The sequence below is a fragment of the Cloeon dipterum genome, chromosome 2 (genome assembly GCF_949628265.1).
Source record: "Cloeon dipterum chromosome 2, ieCloDipt1.1, whole genome shotgun sequence".
Classification (NCBI taxonomy): domain Eukaryota; kingdom Metazoa; phylum Arthropoda; class Insecta; order Ephemeroptera; family Baetidae; genus Cloeon; species Cloeon dipterum.
The window spans coordinates 17,606,715-17,631,419 of NC_088787.1; the positions used below are offsets into that span (position 1 = coordinate 17,606,715).

The 24,705-nt window shown below is 39.7% G+C and overlaps 1 protein-coding gene across 1 annotated transcript; it reads left to right on the forward strand.

Annotated features, from left to right (window-relative positions):
* Positions 1 to 6,306: 6,306 nt before the first annotated feature.
* Positions 6,307 to 24,551, forward strand: LOC135935817 (centaurin-gamma-1A-like). Its single transcript, XM_065478379.1, has 12 exons — positions 6,307 to 6,609; positions 7,568 to 7,678; positions 20,435 to 20,900; positions 21,425 to 21,513; positions 22,138 to 22,292; positions 22,351 to 22,471; positions 22,527 to 22,623; positions 22,879 to 22,916; positions 22,969 to 23,090; positions 23,147 to 23,276; positions 23,342 to 23,459; positions 23,733 to 24,551. The coding sequence occupies exons 2-12, from the start codon at positions 7,579 to 7,581 to the stop codon at positions 24,133 to 24,135; spliced, it is 1,839 nt and encodes a 612-aa protein (XP_065334451.1). The 5' UTR covers positions 6,307 to 6,609; positions 7,568 to 7,578; the 3' UTR covers positions 24,136 to 24,551.
* Positions 24,552 to 24,705: the final 154 nt, after the last annotated feature.

Here is a 24,705-nt window from a genome sequence, read left to right on the forward strand (position 1 = left end):
ATACAAAATCATTATTGTAACTGAGTCAAAACAGAGAGATGAAACCATTTTTGCTTATTTCACTTTTAAATAAATTTTTCTAACGGAAATCAAATGATGATATAATGCCCTGAAAGACACAGCAAATGAACTATAGTTGAAAGCTGAAATTTCTTAATAGCGCAAAGATTGTAGCAAATATTTTGATTTAATAAGCATATGATTTTAGAACGTAGGAAAATTAATTATAAAAATTGTTGTTTATCAATTAATTCGTTCTGTCTCGATCGCTAATTCATTATTCGGATATTTCTTCGTTTGTATGAGTTTGAAAAAAATCCAATTTTGTGTGCAGATTAATTCTTTATATCAAAGGGGATAGAGTTTAACTTAAATACAAATATTAAAGGATTGAGCTATTTTTAGATTTCGTAAATGGAGAAAAACGGGTAATGCATAATGCAACATGAGTTCATAATACCAAAGAAAAAATTTAAAAAAAAGAGGTTAATGTGATACATGGTCGTTCAAGCTGCGTGCCCTCCCCGCTTTTTGACTCTGTGCATATTGATGCCGCGGCTTGTGCCAAAACTAGTTTCAGCAGCAGCTAACAAATATAAGAGATAAGCAGCAGCCGGCATAATATTGTATTGCAGAATTTGCAGCAGCGTCGTGCGCATGCATCGGTGCAGATAAAAACAGAGTTTGCAAACTCGTACATCATCGTGTTCCACATTACAACTGGTGTTGCAAAAATTGTAATTGAAATCGAATAGTGCTCGCGTGTCCAGCACGCTGCCTGATAACAAATGGAGTCAAATGAAAAGCTGCTGCTGTGATGGATGAAGTTGGGTCGCTAAATGAATAAGCTGATTACCGAGAGGTAATGTTTGAATGGAATAAATTTGTCTCCTTATAATGGAGCCCTGGCGACTGCTGAAATAATAATCCAATTCAAAAGCTTTGCTCACTCACTCACTCATGCACTCCGTCGTGATATTGTATAATCGTTTAATCAGATTAAAAACATCGGGGGCCGGGTGCATCCCTGCTCGTTCCACAAACACAAGGGCCCATTAAGAGGTGGCCAGGAATTTTTGAATATGCATGCCGTTTGTCCATTGTCTGATTTGGGAGGACTTCCCCGAAAATGGCCCTGTGACAAATAAGCCAAAATATTACAGAGAGAATGCACTACTTTGACTATCAGGGTCAAATGAATAGCCGTGATGCGATTAGCTGACCCGCGGATGCATCCGCAGCTACATTGTTCAAATATTTGTTCTGCTCGCTTAGCGTGCACAAAACGGATTACTGCGTTTTCTGTCCCCTTCGCAATACTATCTCGAGAGCAGTGTGGTTTTCTAGATAATAATGCATACAGGCAAGGCTGCTGCGATGTCAAAAGTGGAGGATTCGGCGGAATTCGCGGCCACCATTGACAATGAAAGCGTGCGACTCGGCGCATCTTTTCAATAAAAGCCCGCATTTGTGCATCAGTGATTTGTACTTTTTTTCTAAAGGGAATCCCGTATCAAATCAAAAGGGGAGTATTTCTGGGTATAATGTCTGGTTTTACGAGCGACTCCCTTTGGACGACAGAATTTAGTTCGTTGAGCTTGCCAAATCATTTTACCATAAAGCAGTAAACTTTTAGCTCGTTTTAGTTCTAAAATTTTTTTTCTGGATCGACTGTACAACTACGTACCCCAAACATAAAATATACGTGAAGTTATTTTGATAAAAATACATTTTTCTGCATTTTTCAGACAGTGAGTAGTGAACTAAAAAGTATCCTGTCTTCAAATTCACGTTTTAACTTTCTTGAGAGGATCGGATCTTCACAGGAAGATATTGAACAAGAATGCGAGGTGGTCCATTGAATCATGAACTAAAGCGCTGCAATGTATCTTCTTTAATGTGCGATACATAACCGAAAATAACTAAGAGGTAATTATGATGCTCAATTCTCGAAAAATCAGGCCGCTCATTTCCAATTTTTTTTTTTACTTGATTTCCATTCCTTTTGTCATGATCAGGTCGAACATACTGCTGGAGACAATTTGCTCTTGTGGCAGAATAAATTGTAATTTTCAGCAGGAATTTATTGCTCACGCTTGTCTAGCAATTATCTTTTCAAATTTTTAAATCAAGAGAAATTAAAATTTTAATTATATTGTATTAATTGCAAGGCAAATGAAGCCGATTTCCACGGAAATTTAACATCGCTCATGCAAGGTATAATATTATTTAGCTTACAGTATCCAATTTAATTTTACTTTGGAAATCCCTTTTCTGAAATATTGAAATATCAAGTTGAGTGTGATGCATGTTTAGTGAAATAATTGAACTATAGAGAAGTTTGAAAGAAATCACTGTGATCAGTTTCTTTCCTTTCTTTCGTTTGTTTCTTATGGGATTCATACATAGATATATAAACAATGGGCTCAACATTTAAAAGGTGAAAGTAATATCTCAAGCAATTATAATGCATTCAAACAGTATAAGAACAATGCGAACGACATGCATTTCAATCATCATGGTATGAATCTTCAAGTGCTTTCACGAGACGCTCTGTACAATACCAATCATAATGAACAATATTGCCAAATAATTATTTTACTCTCGTTGATTTCCTATCCAATTTCCATGCATGAAAGAAAGATGAAAGGCGATCTAATTTCTTATATTAGATCACAATCAGGTAAGTGATTTATTGTTGAAAATCCATCATTGAAGTCACCAAACAATTTTTCAGCTCTCGGCTTTACACGCACGTAGCGCTCCGCCTTTTCAGCTTCTGTCAGGGGACAGAGTCATAATATATCGCACCGCAATTTATAATACATATCTGGAGTAGGCTGAGGGTTGTTGGCTGGATGAAAAATGGCAAATAAATCTGCGTCACGAGTTCAACTGGGCGGAGAAAAGGGTTTTGTCGTGTGTGTGTGTGTGCAAATTTGAGCCGACGCGTACAGTACGAAATGAATCATAGCTCACTCTCCAGCCTTTTACAGCGCAGTTATTAATAAAGGCTTTTTGTGTTCGAGAGTCACAATGGGACGGCACTGCAGAGAGAGGACTAACACGCACGTGAATGCGATTTGGATATGTGCCGCGTCTTATTGTATCGTCGAAGTGCGATAAATCTCGGTGCGCTGAAAAGGATTGAACCAATTTTGTCACTAATACATTTGGATGCATTTATTCGCCGCGGAATCCTGCATTTATTCATCGCACAATTGAAATGTATATCAGCAGAGCAGTTTGTTTGGACAAATTTATGTTGAGAATCCTTTTCTTCGTTCACCCCTTCTGTGCTGACCCTCTTCAGTCTTCAACTGCCGCCGCGTGACTTCAGAGATGATGAAAATGAGACGTTATGAAAATTCGTGCCGAGGCCTCTTTCTCCGAAATGAGCAGGAAAGAGAGGGATATTTTATTCATTCATTTAGCAGAAATTAAAGAAAATCGTGTCGCGAGTAACAAATCCATATTATTAATGCAGCACGCGCACCGGTCGTTTTACGGTTTCGAAGCAGAACAGGAAAGTAGCTGCCGTAAAAGCAGGCCATAAATGTGTGGCCACGAATTTTTATGCTTTCGGCGCACCAGAAGTATATATGCATAAAAGATGCAAATGCACGGGGAGAGCAGCATCGCTCCTTTCACTTGCTCCTCTTCGTGAATGTCGTGCGCTGCTGTTGTTGTTAGGCGTACATCTTTATGGCGAATAATTGCCTCTGCGTTTTGACGCGCTGATTTTACTTTCTAAAATGCAAATGACGATGCACTTTTCGCGCACGAGATGAGCACATTAATGAGAGAGTGGTGTCTGCTGGCAACCGAACTTTTCAAAATAAACAATCACCGCGGGATTAAATAACAAAGAAGTGACATTTCAAAATTTGAATAGACGTAAACCGCAAAAAAGTCTTTTGACTTGTTTAGAATTTTAATCGTGTCCCAGAGTGACGCAGCAGTTCAGGGTCAAACATTTTGGTGTTTTATTGTTCTCCTACGCCGAGTTTTTTATAATGCAATTTTGCCTACCAAGTGAACGAGTTATGACCACAATTTGTGATTTCTCATTTCAGAAAATTTCCCGTGAGTTATTTTTTTGCGGTAGAATGGTGCGTAAAATTAATTATGTTGATATTAAAAAGAAAAAAATTAAATTTATAAAAATTATAGCCAAGCGAAAAAAATTGCTTTTCATATAATAAAAACAGTCAAGATGGTCAAGATGTAATGAGAAAAGAATTCGAAATCGCTCCTCTGTACGGAATTAATTTAAGAATGGGCGGCTAAGATTGAATTTGAAAGAAAAAATAATTTCGCACGATCCCATGCTATACAGTTAAAATGTTTCTGTACCTCTGTCCCCATCATATACTTTACCCGTCAAACAAAAATTAAAATTAATTATGTGTGGAGCCAGTTGTAGTTTTTCTTTCTCTGGCATAGATTTTAACCCTTTAAATTTAAGTAGAAGTCTAAAATAATTCAAACACCTGTTAATTAAGAAAAATGGGGGCGTTTCTTAATTTCCTTAGTGAAAGAAATTACCACATAATTAAATAAAAACGCATTATCCACAATTCGGCTTTAGAAGCAAACCTGTTATTTATTTTTGCTGTGTGTATTGATGCTCTGCTCACTCACTCTTCACACACAAACAACAATGACACAGGGTTAAATTACAGTCTTGGAGCGAGCAAATGATACCATTGACCTTAGCCTTAAACGCTACACTGGACTGCCCACTTCGGTGAATAAATGAAATTACAGACCTGCGCTGCATCAGATTTGCGTATTCGAGACCACGCGTTTCCTGCCTCTCGTGAGGGTCGCTCTTTGATCTCGGCGGGGCACTTCCTGCCACCAACCTCTCAGATGTCACAACATTTCGCCGCCCGCCTCCTTCCCAGAAGGGCGTCGTCCTCGTCAGCACCGCAGGCACTCTAATTACGCGTGATTAGCCCCAAATTACGTTAGTGTAAAACGATATGCTTTGCATTTTAGCCGCGTCTCTGCGTTCAAGGGGTTACAGCAACGTCGACACTTCATTATTTATCCGACTCAAGCTGCTTTTCTCGTTGTTCTGTATCATCTGCGCGTTAATGATGATAATAAATGAGATGATTCTGTTGTCACACAAAGTTTATGTAGCGAGAAAATGATAATAGCAAAGGAGGAGAGCACCCTATGCGATAAGACGAAAAAACTAATTTCTATTATACGTTTTGACGTCCAGCAGACAGTTCTCTGCAGCAGAAGGCCATTGTTGTTCTAAAACAGCAGACCCCTTTGGATATGTGTTTTGCTCAGCGGCAAGAGGTTAAAAAAGCGAATCTCAACCGAAGCAGATTTCTCAGCCAAGGGTGGAGAGCGAACCACCCCTGGGCGCATCCACCACGCTCTCTTCTTGCCGATTGTTTCGCCGCGAGGATGCATTTTTATTTTGAATAATGCGGCGGCAGCTGAAATGGAATAAGCCTTTCGTCGTGATTTGCGCGCTGTCCCCTGCTGGGGGTGAGTGTTCAACGCTTGCAATCCGACACTCGTATATTATTATTGCTATTTACGTTTAAGACGCTGACTCGAGTGACTGACAACTCGGAACCTCCGCTGTTTTTACTTGCGCTTTTTCCGAAGGCTACTCTTTTCAGTTAGATAAAAAAAATATTTGTAAAGGCGTGTGTCCAGTTGAAATTTTGTTAGTAAATAATATGTATGTAGCACGGAAAAATTCGCTTAGTCTGTTGTAAACAAGTTGTGTAACTTTTCACTTCAACCGTATCAGAGAAACGTTGGCACTTATTTTTTAGTTCTTGCAGAGCCGGTACCCAACAGCTTTTGCAAATTATCGTAAGTTTCATCTTTGTGAAGTCCGAAAGTTTCTCACAACATTAAAAAAATGAAAACAATATTTTTTTCTCTCTGAAATGTAACACTAACTCTTGAGATATCATGAAATTCTTGTCTCGTAACAATTTATACTCCGTATCAACAATTACTTCAGAAAAAACTCATCCCCTTCACGTTTGATTCGTTTTTGACATCTCTGTGGACCCTCACCAGTTCTTTTAAGAATCCGCGTACACCATACTTGGGGTGTCATCATCCCTTGTACGCTCGTTCCAAACTTCTTCGAAAAGTCTTCTGAAATAACAATATTAACAATGATCAGCAGCTGAAATACACCTGGCCCTTATTCCGCGAGCGAAGCAGGGTGAACACGCGCGGGGTGGGGGCCGCCGCCGCTGCAGCGAGCAAATTTACGTCACCCATTGAGCGAGCGCGGACGGCTCTCGGAGCAAGCAGTGCACTCGCTCGCTTTCAGTCCAAGTACGACCCCAGCGCTATAGACACCGCGCCGCAGCTCCTTGCGAGAGAGTATTATAGTTGCGAGTGATATATCGCCCTGAACTCAAGTGTCCGGTTCGAGTGGCCCTCGACTTTTTATAGTAGACGACGTGTGTGCGCGCCGGTGAAGCAGTGCGATCTGCAATTATGTTGACGCAGCACACGGACATAATATAGAAACGAGACGGACAGTTTCACACAAGCCAGCAGGTGCGAAAACAGTATTTCGCGACGCCACAGGATTCGTTGATTTTGTTATTGGTGAGTGATTAATATTATTTAGTTAAAAATAGATTCTGAAAGATTTTTCCATCAAAATGGGATTTTCTTACATATTTTATAAATTAAAAACATCATAGGAGGGACAAAAGTTTTGTAATTTCAATTACAAATTTAATTTTATTTTGCCTTGAAGAAACTGACACTTCTAGCCATTTTCTTCCTGGAATTCCGTTGGACATAATTTATATTTTAGTTGACCCATGATTTCTTATAATTCTCCAGCTGCTCGTAATTCAAACATTCAATATTTTACGAGATCATAAATTTCACTCGGATTGCATCCAGAAAATAAAAATTTAACGAGCCATAAATTTTCGAGAGGACCAACATTGGCGATAATTGTACGCAGCACAAAGAAAATTATGACATCTTTAAGTACTTTTTTCCTTTGTGCCGAATCGCACAATATATGGCACGAGTTTCGTCTTTGTCCAGCCCATATGTGAGAGAAAATTAAAAAGCAATTGTATTGCGTCCGAAATGTGGAGCAAATCTTTTCACAAATCGCCGTGATTTACTCGGATGTGCCAGCGGCGAAGCAGATGCCAAAAAGGACAGAATTTCTCTGCTCACCACTCATCCGAGAGCCGTTTTAATAGCACTCTGATTAAAAAGGCGCGATTGTGTGTCTTTTCTGCTGGGGAAACCGCACAAATCACGACGCTGGTGACACCAAAAGCGTCTGTAATTTCATGGCCTGTTTGCCGTTCTCCTTTATTTATTTCCCTCGCCTGATATACGTTTAATAATACACGCATCTCACCTACAAACTGTGTTTGCGCAGCACGTGATCTTCTCATTTTCAACTGGCCCGGATGGCAGTCCAGCCGTGAAATCACTGTGCTTCCTTTTTCTGCAGATGAAATAACATCGCAGCGAACAAACCTCTGCAACATTTATTTGTGACTTCAATCGTGGACTTTTTGCCGTGTTTCAGTCGCAATCATCATGCCAGAAGGTTTCCTGAGGTCGCTGCACCGACGCTCCGTCAGGGCCAGGCAGGTCCTGCTCGGCCAGGGGAGGCGCAAAACCAAGCGACAGAACTCAGGTTAGTCTCTTTTTTAGTTCAATAGCTTCAATTACAGTGGTTTGTGGGAGAAAGGTAAAACCGCAGGAGAATAGGGCTTGTTTCTCTAGCAGGTGGAGATGAAATTCCATGTAGTTTTCTTAAATATATTGTTTACACTTTACACCAATTACAAAAATTATAACCAAAACATTTTAGGTTAGGATGTATTCGTAAATATTTTACAAAAGCTCTTCCTTTTAGGTTGCTTGTTCATGCTCGTAATGAATATAAATATTTGTGCAACATAAGTTTATTCGGGTGTTACTAAAGTGCGAAAACCAGATAACGCTGTTTAAAAGTTTTTCGCTATAGAACAACCTAAAGGAATTTGTTAAAACTCAGTGCAAAATGTTCGTTTCCCTTTTCACCATGTTTCATTCCGCATATTCGCAAGCTCACTATTCAAAGCAGCTGCTGTCGCCGAACTCGAGGGCGCAAATTATAAATTTGCACCACCGGTTTGTAATCAGCGACTGAGATCTAAATGGTGCATTCGCCTGTGTGGTTTCGGGGGGATAGCACGGCCCTGAAAATTGGTTTGCCCTTTGCCTCGCAACTCATTCACACCATTTATGGACAATGCCGAACATAACACAAGCTTGTGAGTTCTGACAAAAGCAACTTTCTAAATTCGCGAAACACGATTTGCATTATTATCGGAAGTGGACATCGCTTGGTTGGCGACGCACAAAAAAGGCGAGCGTGAAAATAAACAGCTCTGACAACTTTTTGCCAGCAACTTTTCTAAACGGTGTCGCTTAGCTGGTCCAAAATTTTTAGTAGTATGTTTTTTTAGTCGCGGCTGATTAAGGAAAGCTACCAGGAAGTTCAGCTTGGCTTGCTTGAGCTTGGCCGCAAAGAGGAAATACAATTTAAAAACTTAGGCGCATTTTATAACCACAAGACATGTTTTTCAAAATAGAAACTTGATAATATTGAAACTTTTATGTTATAAATTTGTATTTATTTAAAAAAATCAATGCCACGCAATTTCATGGTGTAATCGTGCTATTTTTTCCACATTAATTTAAAATAGAAGGCCTCAAAATGTAAATATCTTAAAGTCAACTTATATTCAATTCAGCTTGAGTAGTGAGTAAATGAAATTACATCTTTCTCTACGCGTAACGCGTAACGGCATACACAGGTATAATCATCATAAGACATGAAATAAATTTCAGCAGTTATTACTGCAAAAAAATTACCAAGGCTCTAGAGCTATTGATGAAGGATTTTGTTTCACGGTGCAATATGAGATTTTTTCAAATCACGAACCCATTCGTATCCCTTTTAAAATGGTAGCAGTTATTATTTTTAATGAGCGCGCTTTGCTTTTTACATATCTACCGCCAACACAGATTTTTTTCTTCTAGTTGGAATGGATTAAACGTTCCTCTCCTCTCTGATCCTCTCCGATCTGCATTCGATTCAGCTCAACATAATTTATTTTCCTGGATTTAAAATGACGCCGGCTAATAAGATTAATATCAGCTGGCGCGCACGAGGCGGGGTCAAAGTTGCATATTTCTTGCAGTGCAATATTTCAAAAAATAATCAGAATTTGTGGAGCCAGCTCGTGCTGCGCATTACGCGGCTATCAGCGAGAGATCAAATTATATTCACGCGAAGGGTTGCGCAGCACGACCCCGGCGGCCGACAGATCGGCGACGGACCTGCTTGCACGTTTTCAGTTGCAGCTGCTGCATTTGCGTGATCTGCCTAGATTGCGCGCTTGATCGTGGCTTTTTGATAATGATTATTGCTCAAGCTTTTCCAGCGGGTGTGAGATAGTGTTCACCTTTGAGTGCGGTTTCGACCTTTCCATGCCAAAATTGGTATTAACACGTTGTAAAATCATTAGCGTCACTGAGCATGCTACATTTTTATGACAACGGTCATTTTTGGCGTTTATAAGGGAAATATAAAGGGGTTCTAAAAAGCTATTAGTCCTTTTGGAGAGTAAACATTGTTGTAAATTTAAACTCACTAATACTCCCCACATCACGCCCTTGACAGGGATATTTTATTTTTATGACGAAATTAATTTAAATTCAATTAATTAATGGGATGTGAGTGATTCACTTTTAATTCATAATATAATCGCTTTAAATAAAGAGTAGCGTATATATAGCAGAATTTAAGTAAATATTACAATTTCCGCATCAAAAAGGGAGAGTTTGGCAACCTCTAACGAGGATTTTCATGCCTAAATTTGTCTCGCTCTAATATTATTAAGTCGTTGCTGCATGACGAAGTTTTCATTACGGAATTTCACAACTCAGCCATTGTGCACGCACGCATTGTACGAAAAAAAACAAACTTCTTTGTGTACTCGTAATTCCCCTACGGAAGCAGTGATTAGAGTCACTTTTACTTCTTTTTAATCAATAAATAAGACGTTTTCCAAGCAAGGGAGGGCTCTATTCAATAATGCCGAATTCGGACGTTAAACATCTCATCATTTCCGCCACAAATATGCCCCTGTAGCAGCTCTTTCTACGATACGCGCGGACGTAAATTAATCCGACGCGCCGGCCATGGAGCAGGGAATTCGTTTTTGTGACGTTTTATTACAATTTCATTGTTGTTTGCCGGGTAAAAAAGCAACGCGCGGCCCCCATGAGCGAGCGTGTGCAGTGAATCAAATATAATTACTGCGAGTGAGTCAAAAAATATGACAGCGCATCGATGTATATACGTGTGCGCGCTTTTCAAATTATTTCTGACGAGAGAAACTAATGCCACGATGAGAATAAAACACACTCTCATCACCCACGATGCTTCAACTAACAAAAGCGAACATGTTGCTCTGCTTTTGATACGAAAATGGTCGTATTCGAGAGCAGCGATGTGTGCACACGGCCGACGTAAAAATAACAGATGAAAAGTCATGCACAGCACACACTCGAAGAGCGCAATATGCAAATGCAAGTATTGAGTCCGCTGTTCAAACACAAAATCTCCGCTGATGCGTACCTCATACACGCGGCATTCGCCGCTGCTGATGTGAGGTCAGCAGCCTATCGCTTTAATGAATGAGCCGGCACGAACCACGCTCTCTTTTTGGATCAAAAACAAGAGCCGGTATTGATACTTTTGCTCTCTGTGCGAGCAGTTTTTCTCGTTTTCTATCTCCGGGGCTAATACGTGCATAATCTGCCATGCACGGGGGTAGAATGCATGGATGGACAGTTTGCTGTGTCTCTTTTGATCATCCGCGGTGACAGATCCGCGCTTGCATTCTGTTTGACGTTTCAATGACAGCGCCGTCGGCGGATCAATTACGCTCCGATAGTTTTGCACGTTTTTTGCTCAACCCTATGTTTGCATAACATTAGACAGTCAAATCCAATCGCGTTATTTTTTGTTATGAATTTGATATGCAGCCAAGCAATAATTGTCTCATTAGTAACCTTGCATAAATTATTGCGACGTGGTTGTTGAGTTTCATGCCAGCTTTGCAAGTGATTGTTCGAACAATTTTTTGCTGAATCGGTCGATTGCATTGCTTTTTTAGTTATTTATTTCAACAGTTATTTAGACTCTCCAAAGTTCACTTATTCAAAAAGATCCAAGCTATACAATAAAACTCAGATTTTGAGAATTTATTAAAAAAAAAATGGTGCGATTGACCATTTTTTGGGGGCAAATTTCGAGTTTTCTTGACGAGATCCAGCCAACAGTGAGCAGGCCTTATGCTGGATCAACTTTTTAAATTAAGATCTCTATGTTTTGGAATAAAATTTAATTTCCATTAGAACATTGCTTTCATTTTAAAAGTACGTTAAATTAGACTCACTTTAAAAAAAACCTATTAAACTCTAACAAAACTTAAAAATTAAAAAATCTTGATTAATTTTCTATTTTAAATTTGAAGATAAAAGATTACGTATCACTATTTTAAAATTTGCTTTTCAATCTTAATTGGTATTTAAAGAATCAAAATAACTTCATCGCGGTAAGCAACTATTATAATTACGTAAGATGAGACATCTCTAAGTATTTTGGTGTATTCTTGAAAAATAGAGAGTCGAAATGATGAAACTCATTATCATGCTTACCGCAAATGACATGACGCCAGCATCGCTCGCATACGCAGAAGGTTATGTAATCGTTTCAATTGCAAAAAACAATGGATGGTTTTCAATAAGTCACGCATGAAATGTGGTTTCAAACACAATCATCAATATTCAATACCAGCACGTTCAAGGAAGTAGAAATACCAGCACGTAATTCTTTGCAGTTGAAATGGAGTATCTAAGAATTTACGGCATCTGCAAATTTTCAGTGTGATGATAAAAGATCGTTAAAAATTGCACGCAATAATGCAGCAAAAACTGAGTAAGATCAAGCCAATAAATTACAGCACTAATCACGTGCATGGGGGCACCCACCCTGCCGTTTTTTTCCTGCAGACGCGCATGAATGCGTAATACGGCAAAACTGCGAAAGGCAAAAAATTCATACGAGAAACGAGAGAGGCGCACAACAAAGCAGTCCTGATTATTAATGGGGAGAGATGATGCACACATTATTCGCCGCAAAATTCTAGCTCCTGGTTTGCATGCGCATTGTTGGACGTGCGTGCAGTGCAAAAAAGGTTTCATTGAGCGGGCGGCGCGTCTATTATTTCGAGACAAAGGGCACCGACCTGGCAAGCACTAAATTAAATATCACATCATCATAAATAATTAGAAAATCGCGAGCTTGAAACCATAAATAATAATAAGCGACAGCCCGATGAAATGGTGCATGAGGGAAAAACTGGTCTATTAAAAAATTAATATTGCCGCTGCACACTCCAGTTCATAGAGTCGGGCGTCCACGCGGGCCGGTTTTCGTGCATATTAACGTAGCCAGCCCCTCTTTATGCAAATCAAATGAAATATATATATCGGCAGCACGCAGGGAGCAGGCGAGGGTGCTGCATCTCGCATTATTTTATTGGATCGCTATCGAGGGTTGTTGCTCACTAGCTAAAAAGGTGATATATTCGTTTTGTATGTTCTTCCTTTTGGAAGCCGCTAGCTGTGCGTGCTTTTTCACCCTTTCAGCTGCCTGATGAAAGCAGAGAGGCTGCTGGACACTTTTTTGTTGGACGAGTGGTCATTGATGCTGCAACGTTTTCTTTTTTCCCATTTATACCAGACACATTGGCGAGCTGTTGACAACGCTCTTTCATCATTTGACTGTAATTTTGGACCGCTCTTTGTTCGCGTCTGAATTTCGGCTATTACGACTGCTTTTGATTGTCTCACGTTTCAAGCAGCTCATTTGTCGCATTACTTTTTGACAAAATTGTAGTTAAGCCGAACTTCAGTTAAATATTTCCCGAATATTTTGAGTACTTAATGCCAAGCAAAATCGATTGATTTTAAGCTGACAGTTTTCTATACGCTGTACAGAAATTAAACTGAAACTTTGAACTCTCCTTTTTTTGCGTGATGGTTTGGAATTTCTTAAAGCCGTACTCATCATAGTGTAGAATTTTATCTTTCAAGCTTTCTCTTGGTTAGAAAATCAACCAAACATTTCCTTTCACAGAAATTTATTTATTTGTGCTTGCACCATTTGAATAACTCTTTTTATAAACCTTTTTTTAAATGTTATCTTTAGTACGTCTATCTCCGTTCCCACGGTCTTTAATTTGTAATCCCAATTCAGATTGGAAACTCTAATCCTTTTCAATGGCCCCCTGCTTGTATATGTATTTCTGCATATCGATGGATCACACCGCGCTGCGACAAAAAGGAACCTTCGGTTTTCAAAGCAGAGAGCGCAGAAGTCGAGTTTTCGGTCGCGCCAATTGTTAAGTTTTGAAAACACGGCCGGCGTAATTATCACTATCTGGCTGTGTTTTCCACTGGTCGGCTCACCTGGTGAAAGAAAATTCGACACTGCTTTGTGTTCTTGGACGAAAACTCCTCTTTCTTCAAACCTGTTCCGCCCTTCCTATTGTCGTTGCGACAACAAAGGATTGCGTATGGCCAGCAGATGCACGAAAAATAAGAATCTATGACGCTCGCGCTTGTGCGTACGAGACAACGGAGGGCGAATCTCTTTCGATGTGTTATTTATACAGACAGCCACTGCCTTTCCGTTTGTTGAAGTTTATTAAATAGTGCGACTCGTGTATTATTTAATGTAGGGATGCGCCCGGTCGTATCTCATTTGGTTATGCAATGTCATTAATGGAGGATTTAAGCCGTCCGGGACATTCAAGTTAGTTAACAATGTTTGCAGAGGCATATTATTTATCAGGTTGAGCCACACAACAAGCAAAAGCGTTCGTTATGGTTTAATAAACCCGAATAAATGGCATTCAGTTGTTTAATCACTAGTAATGTTATTGTTTTTTTGTTAGCATCAAGCATAGAAACAATCTGACAAAGCAAATTTAAGCAAACAAATAACTAACTGCTGTTTCTACATAATCTAATGAAAGATGGGTAGGAACGAAATATATATTATAACGATTTTTTTTAAATATAACTAAATTTGATGTAGGAGAGACGTCAACTCTACATTAAATTTTCATTTATTGTAATTTCACTGTGCGAGGAAAAAGCTGTTGAAAACCAACCAAGGATGGAGGAACCCGTTGAGCACACTTGTAGCAATTAAGAAGAGCGACAAATTTGGACACCCAGATGGCGAAACAGATAATCAGGAAAACGTGTCGTTTTGAAAATTAAATAAAAACGGCTCCAATAAAACGCAGACGCGTGCCTTTCCGCATTTGCATGGAACGAGAATGCATAATTAAAGAGCACAAGACAAATTAAAAGAGCGCATCTGCTCTCGGCTCTCTCATTTCATTTATTTTTCAGATGAAATCAAAATAAATTAGTCTCGGCTGCTGCAAACGCGCGATTAAAACAAAGGGTTGCTAGCGCCGACTCACGTATAGACGGCCGGTAATGGGCCTGCTCACTTTGCATACGGTCGCGGGGGGTGAGCAACTTAATTGAGTGTGAATGCTTGAGGTCAGCATCACGTGCACTCGCGGGACAACGGACATCGCATCTGCTGCTGTTGGAGCCGCAGAGAACGCGCGTGCCACTCGCATCTTGATATGTAATTGCACATGTAGTAATTCCATTTTTATTGTGCTCTGCTCAACCGGGTACGCAGTTTAATGCGTATTATTTTATTGCATCCACCCTCTCCCTCCACCACGCTAGTGCGTTTTCAAGCAAAATTCATAGATGTAGAGGCCTTCTTGAGGAAAATACAGATTTAAAGGAAGTTTAAGATGTAACGAAAGTGAAGGCTCCGGATATTATCTTTTAATTTTTAACACAGATTTGATAGCTGCAAATAAATTAATTTAATTTTTCAGATTTTTTATTTTTAAAATTAGATTTTTTAAATTAAATATGAAACAAAATTATAACAAGAGGTTTTTGGCTTTAAAAAAATTGCAAATACAAACGAGCAAGGGAAGACGATACTGCACAAGCTTCGTTTAGTACTCGAAAAATATTAAACTAACATTCCCTGGAGCAATTATTTCAAATACAATAAAACAAACGTTCCCTGCTCATATAGCTCCATAAAAAGCATTGCGTGCGTGTGTTAGCTTCGCGAACTGGTTCCCTTTTCATTTTTATTGCTTTCTAAAAAGGCGTTCAGCACTTAATGATTAAAATACACAACACAAAAAAGTGATCCAATAACAATGGGTGTGTATTCACAAAAGTGCAAGCGAAGGTCGCGAATCGCGGGCGAGGGTGCATTATATATTTGAATCATACAGTCTTTTGTTCACATTACCCGTCCTGAATAAAGCAGCGAAAAATGTTTTGTGACCCTTTCACCGAAAAAATAGTTTTTTGATTACGCAGCCGCTCATGATGTGGAGAGTAAATACGAGTTACCATCAAAAATGCTACAGCCGTTTTTACATTTTATTTGAGGGGACTGCCACTGTTACGCGAAGGAAAGCTGCTGATCTCCGATTGATCCGATGCTGGCAGAGGGTTGTCACACAGTTTAGAGGCGTGTTGCTTCGGTTTATCGGAAATTTATTACAATAAACTGCGCATTTTGTTTGCTTTTTACGACTGGACTGCTCGTAAAATGTCGTGTACTGCATGCGGTTGGAAGCGCGCACAGGGTGTTTGTCCTATATTTATTTTATTTTTCTTTCCTTTTTATGAGTAAAATTGGACAGCTATAAAATTTCTAAATAAGTCGTATTTTCCAACAACGAAAATTGCGCATGTGGCTGAATCTTCTAGAGCCACAGCAGCTAGAATGACATTTTTTCCAACTGTTTTTCTCGTGCATTCAGCTGTCACCCAGGGTAAAAAGCTAACTCGCGAGGATAATTCCTGATGATGGGAATCTTGCGGCTATATGGTCTCGCGTGCGCGTCTGATTGGCGCAAAAAGCTGTGTCAGTCTGCTGCAGCTTCTCAGCGTGAGCGAATTTACGTTGAATTGAAAAAGATATGCGGATGAAGGTTTATGGCTCATTTCTGCGTGTGAATAACGCGACGCGGCCGTCTTTCTCATCCGAATTTTTCATGCACCTATGGCTAATTTGAATTCGCCGGTGCGTTTCTTTTGTCCCGCGTTTTGTTTACGACCGTGCAAAGAAAATCGGCACAATCAACAATCATAATGAGAGAGCGAAGCGAACACTCAGCGCTCGCCTGTCAAAGCTTTTCGCCCCTGCGTGCAATAAAAATGATTTCGTCAAAGGAACTCGGCGGGAGATCGCACTGTATTGTCAAATATTTTTACTGCCGCCGAAAATTTATTTTCTGTCAACCGACTGACTGCCTGCTTACCTACCCCTTTAGCTCTCTCGGTTCTGTTTGTGTTCAATTCAGCATAATTAAAAGCGCAGCATCCCTTTGGCGTAAGCAACCCTTTCGCTCGCTGAAAAGAATTCGCTCCAAATTTTATTTTCGCCAGGCCGTGAAGTCTCCAATTAAAATATTTAATTCCGACCTCATTCGATTCTCTCCCTGTTTAGGGGCCCTAACCCTTCTTGCCGTGTAATGTACTCTCTCTCTCTCTCTCTCTCTCTCTCTCTCTCTCTCTCTCTCTCTCTCTCTCTCTCTCTCTCTCTCTCTCTCTCCCTTCTTCCTGATTAAAATTCAATACACGCTATTGCCGATTGTTGTTAATATTTGGAACAAATGCCCTTTTCTGTTTATGATAATGATGCTCTTTATGATCTGTGACGAATATTTTGAATCTTAACAGCTCCGCAGGTTGATATTCCTCCTGCAACTGGTCCATCGCTAATTGAGGTTACATCACCTCAATTTTACGGTCTGCTACAGAATTCGTTATCTTATACATTAAGAATTATGCTTCGTGAATCAGAACCTCGGTTACTGCTCCATTTTTATGGTGTGCACAGTCGTTAGAATTTTCAACATATTCCATAGCCAAATATTTTCAAACAAAAGTTGGAAGAGAACAGATGCTAGGCAAAAGACAAAAAGCCAGTGTTGCATGAATGACAGAGTATTTTTCAACATTTACGCGTCTAATTTTTACAGTAAAACTGCACTTTTTTAAACAAACAATGCACCTCTCTCCTCCCCGCCGGAACCCTTTGCGCACAAAGCGTGCACACAAATACATACAAATCGAGAGTGCATCTGCCGTCCCCTAGCATCCATAAAATAATAATTACACCATACTTTACTGATGTCAGCCTATGAATACAGATGCAGTAAAAGTAATTAAAAATTGTAAACCACCCCCCGGCGAGTGAATATTTTTATTCCGCTCGAGTTTTGAGTGCTTTCCTATTGTCATTTAATTATTATGTCAAGCAGGTAATGCCGATGTAACTGGAATAAATAACCATTGGCGAGCTTTTATGGCGATCATCATATCGTCAGCTGCAACTTCCGTTAACACCAAAGTTGGTGCCACATCCCTCTTCTCACTCACTATTCAAAACAAACTGCTGGACACTGTGTGCATATTAACAACATACTCTCTGGACGAGCACAAATCTAAATAGTGAATCATAGAACAAAACGGAAGTCTCTGACGAGCGCTTAACCTACTAATAAGTAGAATAAAATTTACTTAAATCTGAAAATTTAAACAAGTATCAAATATTTTTATTTTATTAACGAACGTTGGAAAAGGAGAAATGATTCATGTGACGTAAAAAATCGGTGGTATATCTGGTTTGGTCAGTGCAAGCCGTAAGAGAGGAAGTAATTACTCAAAGTTGTCGCAATTATTGTTAATTTAACAACAATGTAATCCACTTAAAAAATTAAACAAAGACCGCATGCAGTTTTTTAACAATCCCTAGCTCCTTATAATAATCTGCGGACTAATTATTCCGCTCAGTAGAGTTTATGTTGCGTGAATTTTTCCATCAAAACAGGTGAAACTGGTGTTGGGAATTTCAGCTGCAACGAACCGTAATTACTCAACAAATTGGCTGCCTTCGGAATTAAGTTTTGTGAGCACTACTAGCTAGCTAACGTGCGTTGTGTTTGTGTCTAGTCAGTTAATTATACAAATTTTCGTCTGCCAACAACAGTGGTGGCGGCGGAGTGAACGGAAGTCACTGTTATGCATGTCAAAGTGTAATAAAGCTCATTTCGCTCGCAAATTATCAAATTACCTTGCTGCTGCTGACTGCGTGCGTTACTCTTTTTCACCGACAAATAGAAAGGGTTTGGTTGCGCGCACGTGCCTGCCGTCGGAGGAAACAATAGGCACTTTTGTTTAGATTTCAATTATATGAATTTCGAGGGCGGGACCTGAAGGGTTGTCCTCTGAATAAATTAAACCGTGTTTTAATGGTTTTTATGACGTTGATTTGAGCGCGGGTGAAACTAAATCAGAAAAAAGTAATGAAGCTATCACTAACATTTATTAATTTTTTCCGTTGCTCTAATATCCAACGAACTAGGGAATAAGAATAATGATTTTAACGATATTTAAACAAAACAATATTACTGCTATGTTGATGCAAAATAAAAAAATATGAAATAAGCAAAAAGAGTTGGACAGTATTGCAGAAAACTTCATTACTTGACCAATTTTCAATAACAAAATTACGAAAAAAAATATTTTTTAAATTTATTATTTTATCCAAATCCTTGGAATTAGAAACCGTTACACTATGATCAGGGGAATTCATACACCAAGGCAGCATTAATGACATGCAAAAAAACTCCTTGGAGACTAAAGCGTATTAAATTACGTTCACCATGAGACCAACCACATCCTTTGGCTCAACACAAAGCGCAGAGAACGAAAAACGATTCGACTGCGCAGCAATAAGCATCTGCCGTGCAATATTTATTCCATTTCGCAAATGCGATTTCCGCTCGTGTCCGCGGTCTGCCTGATGCGAATAACACAATAATAAAAAACCGCACGCGCCCGTAATTAATAGTCTCGGGGTGAAGACTCGAAATTATTTCATTTGCAGTGGCACGCTCGCTTGTTCCGCTCTTTTCACAACGTCCGTCTGCGTAATTCGAATGAGCCGCCCATTCAATAACTGACCAATTTTGAATGGAGCAGACGGCGATTGCGAGTGATGGCCGGTGTGACAGGCGCTCATTACGATCACGTTCATTTATAGAAACGTCGCGCGCGCGAATTGAGTTATTATTTCGATTGAAAACGAAGAGTTGCCGCGGTCGGCCGGTCGGTCGACGCGTACGTAGTTTTGATAAAAGAACGGCATCATCTGGCGCGGATTAATTTCCCTCCTGCGTGCCGAAAGATGTGCTTGGCTGCTCCTTGGAAAGCAAAAGGTGTGCAGATGGCAATTTCGTTACGAGCCAAATCTTCTTCACTATAGCACTAGCAGTCCCGCTCAATTTAACTTTCAACACTTCTCCTCTCGACTCTCTCAGATCTCGCGGCCGATAACATGAGGGTTAATTATCTTATTTTATTCACTCTCCCTACTCGTGGCACGCGAGCTCACCCTAAGGTTTTCTTAATATTAGATGATGGAATATATCCGTTCCTTAATTCAATTACGTCATTCTAGTTTTGGGCCATAAATTTTCGTTTCTTATCGGATGGACCTTTTAGATTTGAATCTCATCAAGCTGACCGCTCGCACCCGCGCTGCTGCAATCAGACGAGCCTCATAAATTTTCATTATTCAATCACAGCATCCGAATGGATTTATTTAGTTCGTGAGACACGCTAAAATTTCACTGCCTATTATTTATTTGCAGTCATATCAATTCAGTAACACTTGAAAAATTCATCAATGCTATCAATTCATTATAATTAGCCAGATTAGAGTTGAGGCCTTTGAAATTAAGAAAAGCTAATTTAAAATAATCTTAATTAAATTATGAACCAAAGTAAGAAAAAAAATTATAATTTAATTCAGGTTTGTGAATGTGAATAAAAACAGTCAGTAAACTAACATTTGATCCACATTCAACATAAAATTATTAAAATTGATTAGTAGTTTTAAAAATGATAAAATTGCATTATAGCTTTGTGCATAATAAGACATCGCAAACAAATATTATGGGCGAGCTCGCGCTGCAATAGATCAGCCCTGTCCTGTGAAGGACCACAATTATGCTCACGCCCTGGTGATTTTTTTGGGGGAGTTGCAATCCTAATCCAGTGTGTTCTAAGAGGGAATAATGTATGATATAACAACTGTTTACCTCATTTTGCACCTAATTTTTTCAATTTTCCAAATGAAAAATACTATTATATTGTAATAATCAGAAAAAAATGCGTTTATTGATTCCAGACTCATGTCAATCATCAGAAAACAAGGAGCCAAGAAAGATCCAGACCGTGGTCCCCCCGGTGACTGCCGTGGACACGCCGCCGCGGCCTAAGTTGGATCCAGGGAGTCCGAAAAACTTTCCCACCTCGCCGCTGCTGATTCGACGCAGCTTTAAAAAGGCGCAGAACGACCCCATCCCCGTGGAGAAGATCATCCTGATGCAGGACATGATCAAGCAGGAGAATAAGCGTGGCTTCGAGCGCGGAGTGGACGTGCTAATGACTCCTTCGGACGCTAAGAAGCAGTGCAAGCAGGTGTTCGCCACGCCGGCCAGTACTCCGGCCACCTTCAACAACAAGAGCGTCCGCATGGCCGCGGCAGCCACTCCCACCCGGACCGGCGAGGCCAAGGTGATGCAGAGGAGCAATTCAATGACCGCCAAGGACACGCCGGCCAAGTCTGAAGGACTTGCTACCAGTTTCCTCAGGTGATTGAAAATTTTCCGTAGTTTTCTGACTATAAATATATACAAAGCCAAACAACATTTTAAGCCCATATACAGAAAATTCCACATTTCAAACTAAATATATAAAAAAACCAATTTTCGCTAGTGTTGACGGGGAGTAAATTTTTGGACGTATTTACGTTGCTACAAAATCTTTAACAATTATGCGTGGTTAATTTATTATTTTATTATTACTTATGTATATTCTCAAATAGTCATAATACAAATATAGTACAAGTCAAAATCAGAAATATCGATGAGAAGGCAACCAAGCTAGCGGAAAATTTGAATTTTATCTGAATAAAAAGTTTACATTAGGAATAAATCTTTGCTATTTCCCTTTTCATTTTCCATTTCTTTAAGAATGAAAGTAAAACTTTTATCACTTTTACGACTACCACGATAACAAACCTAAATTTCACGCAGCCTTATCACTCCTGAAATGTAGAGCGGTGTGCTCCTTGTTTACCGCGTTGTCGCTTTACGTGTTTGCGTTGTGATTTCAGACGGTCATTCCGACGACGGTCCGTAATGCACTTCAGCACACCGAAGCCGCGCAGGAAAAGCGAGCCTGGCACTCCAGACAAAACAGCAGGTGCGATTTGTTAATGAGTAGTGGTATAACAGACACGCTAATTGAGTCTGTATGTAAAATTCATGCGCGTGCTGCACTTAATTATTGCTCGTATATACTGAAAACGGTTGAACTGACTGAGCAAAATAATTGCAAACATACTACCAACGTGTGCAAAAACAAAGTGATTCATTGCTACCTTTGACACTGTCAGACAAAGTGAGGAAAAGTTGAATTTAATTGGATGTTTTTTTTGTAAGAATGAGAAATGCAAAACTTACAAGTTTTAATTATTTGCTAATTAGTTAACAAACATATATAATGATTTTCTCTTTAAATTCACAAATTATACTAATTGTTTGTTGATCTGGATGGATTTTCTACAAGTTTAAATCCATATTAATCACCAAAGTAAGGTATAAAAATTAAAATATAATATTCTAGTTTCAAAATTAAGTTTATTATGGGCTGACAGGGCAACTCTGCCCCAAATATTCTAGGTCTTTTTTCTTCTTTTTTAATAGTTTGAGAAAGAAACTTTGCTCATTCTAATGAAATGAAAGAGAAATTCTAAACATGATTATGCATGAAGATTTTTATTGAGTTTTCTTCCATCCCACATGAAACAACTTTTTTATATTTCAGACATTTCTTTGAAGGAAAGTGCACAGTGCGCACCTTGTATGCTGTCGGGCGTGGTGACAAAAGTGTCATCTTCCGCTCTGAACCGCGACGGCCGGAGCAAGAAATTTCTCGCTGCACTGGACGACGGCCGCCTCTGCTACTTCCCCAGCAAGCATGTAAGTGCCCATAAAGTGCCTGTGATCGCGGGCAGCCTTCACACTTTGCAATTTTCAGGACTACCTGACCGGAACGCGTGCAAAGGAAATTCCGCTGCGATGCGCAGCCGTGCGAGTTCCGCGTGACCTCGCACCCTCCAAGGTGGCCAGACCTCACCCTGCGGTGCCTGCTAACACTGGTCAGTATTCGACTTTGCGGCAAGATTGATTGTAATCTAAATATCGCGTGTGCAGTGGCTCTGACGCCATTGAGGGACAGTTGGTACGCGAAAGACGAGATTGAGCTGACGAAGTATAATGAGAGGACGGGCGAGGTCGTCGAAAGTCCAAGGTTTGTCTCTTCATTATTTCGTTCTTTATTTCTCTTTCCGGTTGCTTCATCAGAATGATGAGTGCGAAATTCATGCAAAATTGAATACCCTTTTTTTAGGGTAAAATTTGTTAATTTGAACGAACGGAGATAAAATTAAACTAAATTAAACATTTCTAGTTCATTTACAAAATACTTTTGGTTTTTATTATTAAATAAATAAAATTAATCTTAATAGTCCTGTGCATATTACAAATGATTTTGTGTTTATTTCAGCTCTGTCGTCAAAACGGCTCGGATTGGGGAATCTGAAGGTAAATTAACAAGTCACTCGATGAATAACATCATTATTAAAAAAATTTGTAGGCGCTTTTCCGTTGGAAATCGTTTCTTTTGACGGCAGGTGTTGGAGATTCGAGGTTTCAAGCAAATCTGACCGCGACACGTGGTTTTCCACGATCGAGAAGCAGATCATGCGGGAGCTTCAGGTATAAATTGCCCTCAAGGCAATCGTTTCACCTTAATGACTTTCTCCCTTTGGCAGGTGGACAGCGGCAACCCGGCAACGAACTCGCCAAACGCCGCCGAACTGAGCACTGTGGTGACAGGTGAAAATGCCCTCGTGCTCAGGGCCCTGCCAGGAAACGAGGTTTGCGCCGATTGCGGCGACAAAGGTGAGCTGGCTTGAAAACGTGTGGTTTGGGAATGCTAAACCTGTGCCGGCCGTGTTTGATTTCAGATCCCGCCTGGGCTAGTCTTAATCTGGGAGTTTTAACGTGCATCACATGCTCGGGGGCACACAGGGGATTAGGATCGCACGTTTCACGCATTAGGTCTTTGGAACTGGACCACTGGACGTAAGTGAAATAATCATATGGTTAAATAAATTTTAACTTTTCTAGAAGAGAGCTGATTTATAAATATATTTTTTTATAATTGCTGATCAATGCAACAATTCTCAGAAAATGAATGTTGCTTGTTAAAAAAGCAGGCCAAAAGAGAGTCTGGCTAAAATAAATTAAGAATTATGGAACCGACAAATAAAATCCATGTTTAAAGATCCTCTCTTAGAAATCTTATCAATTTTTATTACATAGTATCTAATTAATAAAATTTCAACTTGTTCCCAGGCAAGATCAAATAACAGCAATGCAGTTGATCGGTAACAAACTGGCAAACGAAATTTGGGAGGCCGATTTAGGCAGTCTAAAGAAACCCAGTCCCGATTCAAGCAACGAGGAAAAGCGCAGCTGGGTGCGCGCCAAGTACGGCGACAAGGACTTTCTTCGCGTCCCCGAGCACCCTACCATTCCCGCTCTGAGGACTGCTGTCCTCAGACGAGACGTCCGGACTGTGCTGTCCATAGTGGTCAGCTGTCCGGAGGTGAGCCTGTCCATCCTGCTGCACGCGGCAAAAGAGAACCAGTACAGCGAGCTGGTCCAGTTTTTGCTGTGGAACGGCGCCAAGCAGGAGGTCGACATTTCTAGTCTTGTGCACCTTATGAAGACGTGTGGATGCTCTAACCTCATATGAACTTCAGTTTAGAAAAATAAGATACCATGCAATTTAAATTCCTAGAGAAAGTTAATTTTATGTTAAAAAAATTTTTCAGAGATCCCAAGGATTTCTCTTTCAATTTTGCTCTTCAGCATAACGATATTGTGATAGATTGGTTTTAGATGAGATAACTTAATTTCCAAGTGTGCATTATATAGCTTTTCCGCGTACTATAAGTTTCTTCCTTCTCTGTTTTGCAGATGTTCTTTTGTAATTCAATTTTTCAATCTGAAATTATTTTAGCACAATCAGAGTTATAACCAAAGCTTAACTTCTCCCTTTAAACCATTTACGTGATGGTGAGTGTCGTTGTTTGAAAAAAGTCGTTAATAATTCTATGGAGTGTATTTGAGATAGGCACTAAAATATTAATTACGAGAGGCACCTGAAAAGATTACTGTTTGATTCAATCACATTCCACCTGCATGGATTTCAGAGGAAGCAACACTTCTTTTCACCTGCTTGAATAGGATGGCAAGGTGTTTTATAATGGGGAGACGTTACCAACCGATTTTAACGGATTTTTTTAATTCTCAATAAAATTAA

Excerpts from the sequence above, each read along its gene's own strand:
- LOC135935817 (XM_065478379.1), top strand. The coding sequence starts at position 7,579 with ATGCCAGAAGGTTTCCTGAGGTCGCTGCACCGACGCTCCGTCAGGGCC. Across the intron at positions 22,293-22,350 it reads GCTACTTCCCCAGCAAGCAT|GACTACCTGACCGGAACGCG; the intron begins GTAAGTGCCCAT and ends TGCAATTTTCAG. Across the intron at positions 23,277-23,341 it reads CGCCGATTGCGGCGACAAAG|ATCCCGCCTGGGCTAGTCTT; the intron begins GTGAGCTGGCTT and ends GTTTGATTTCAG.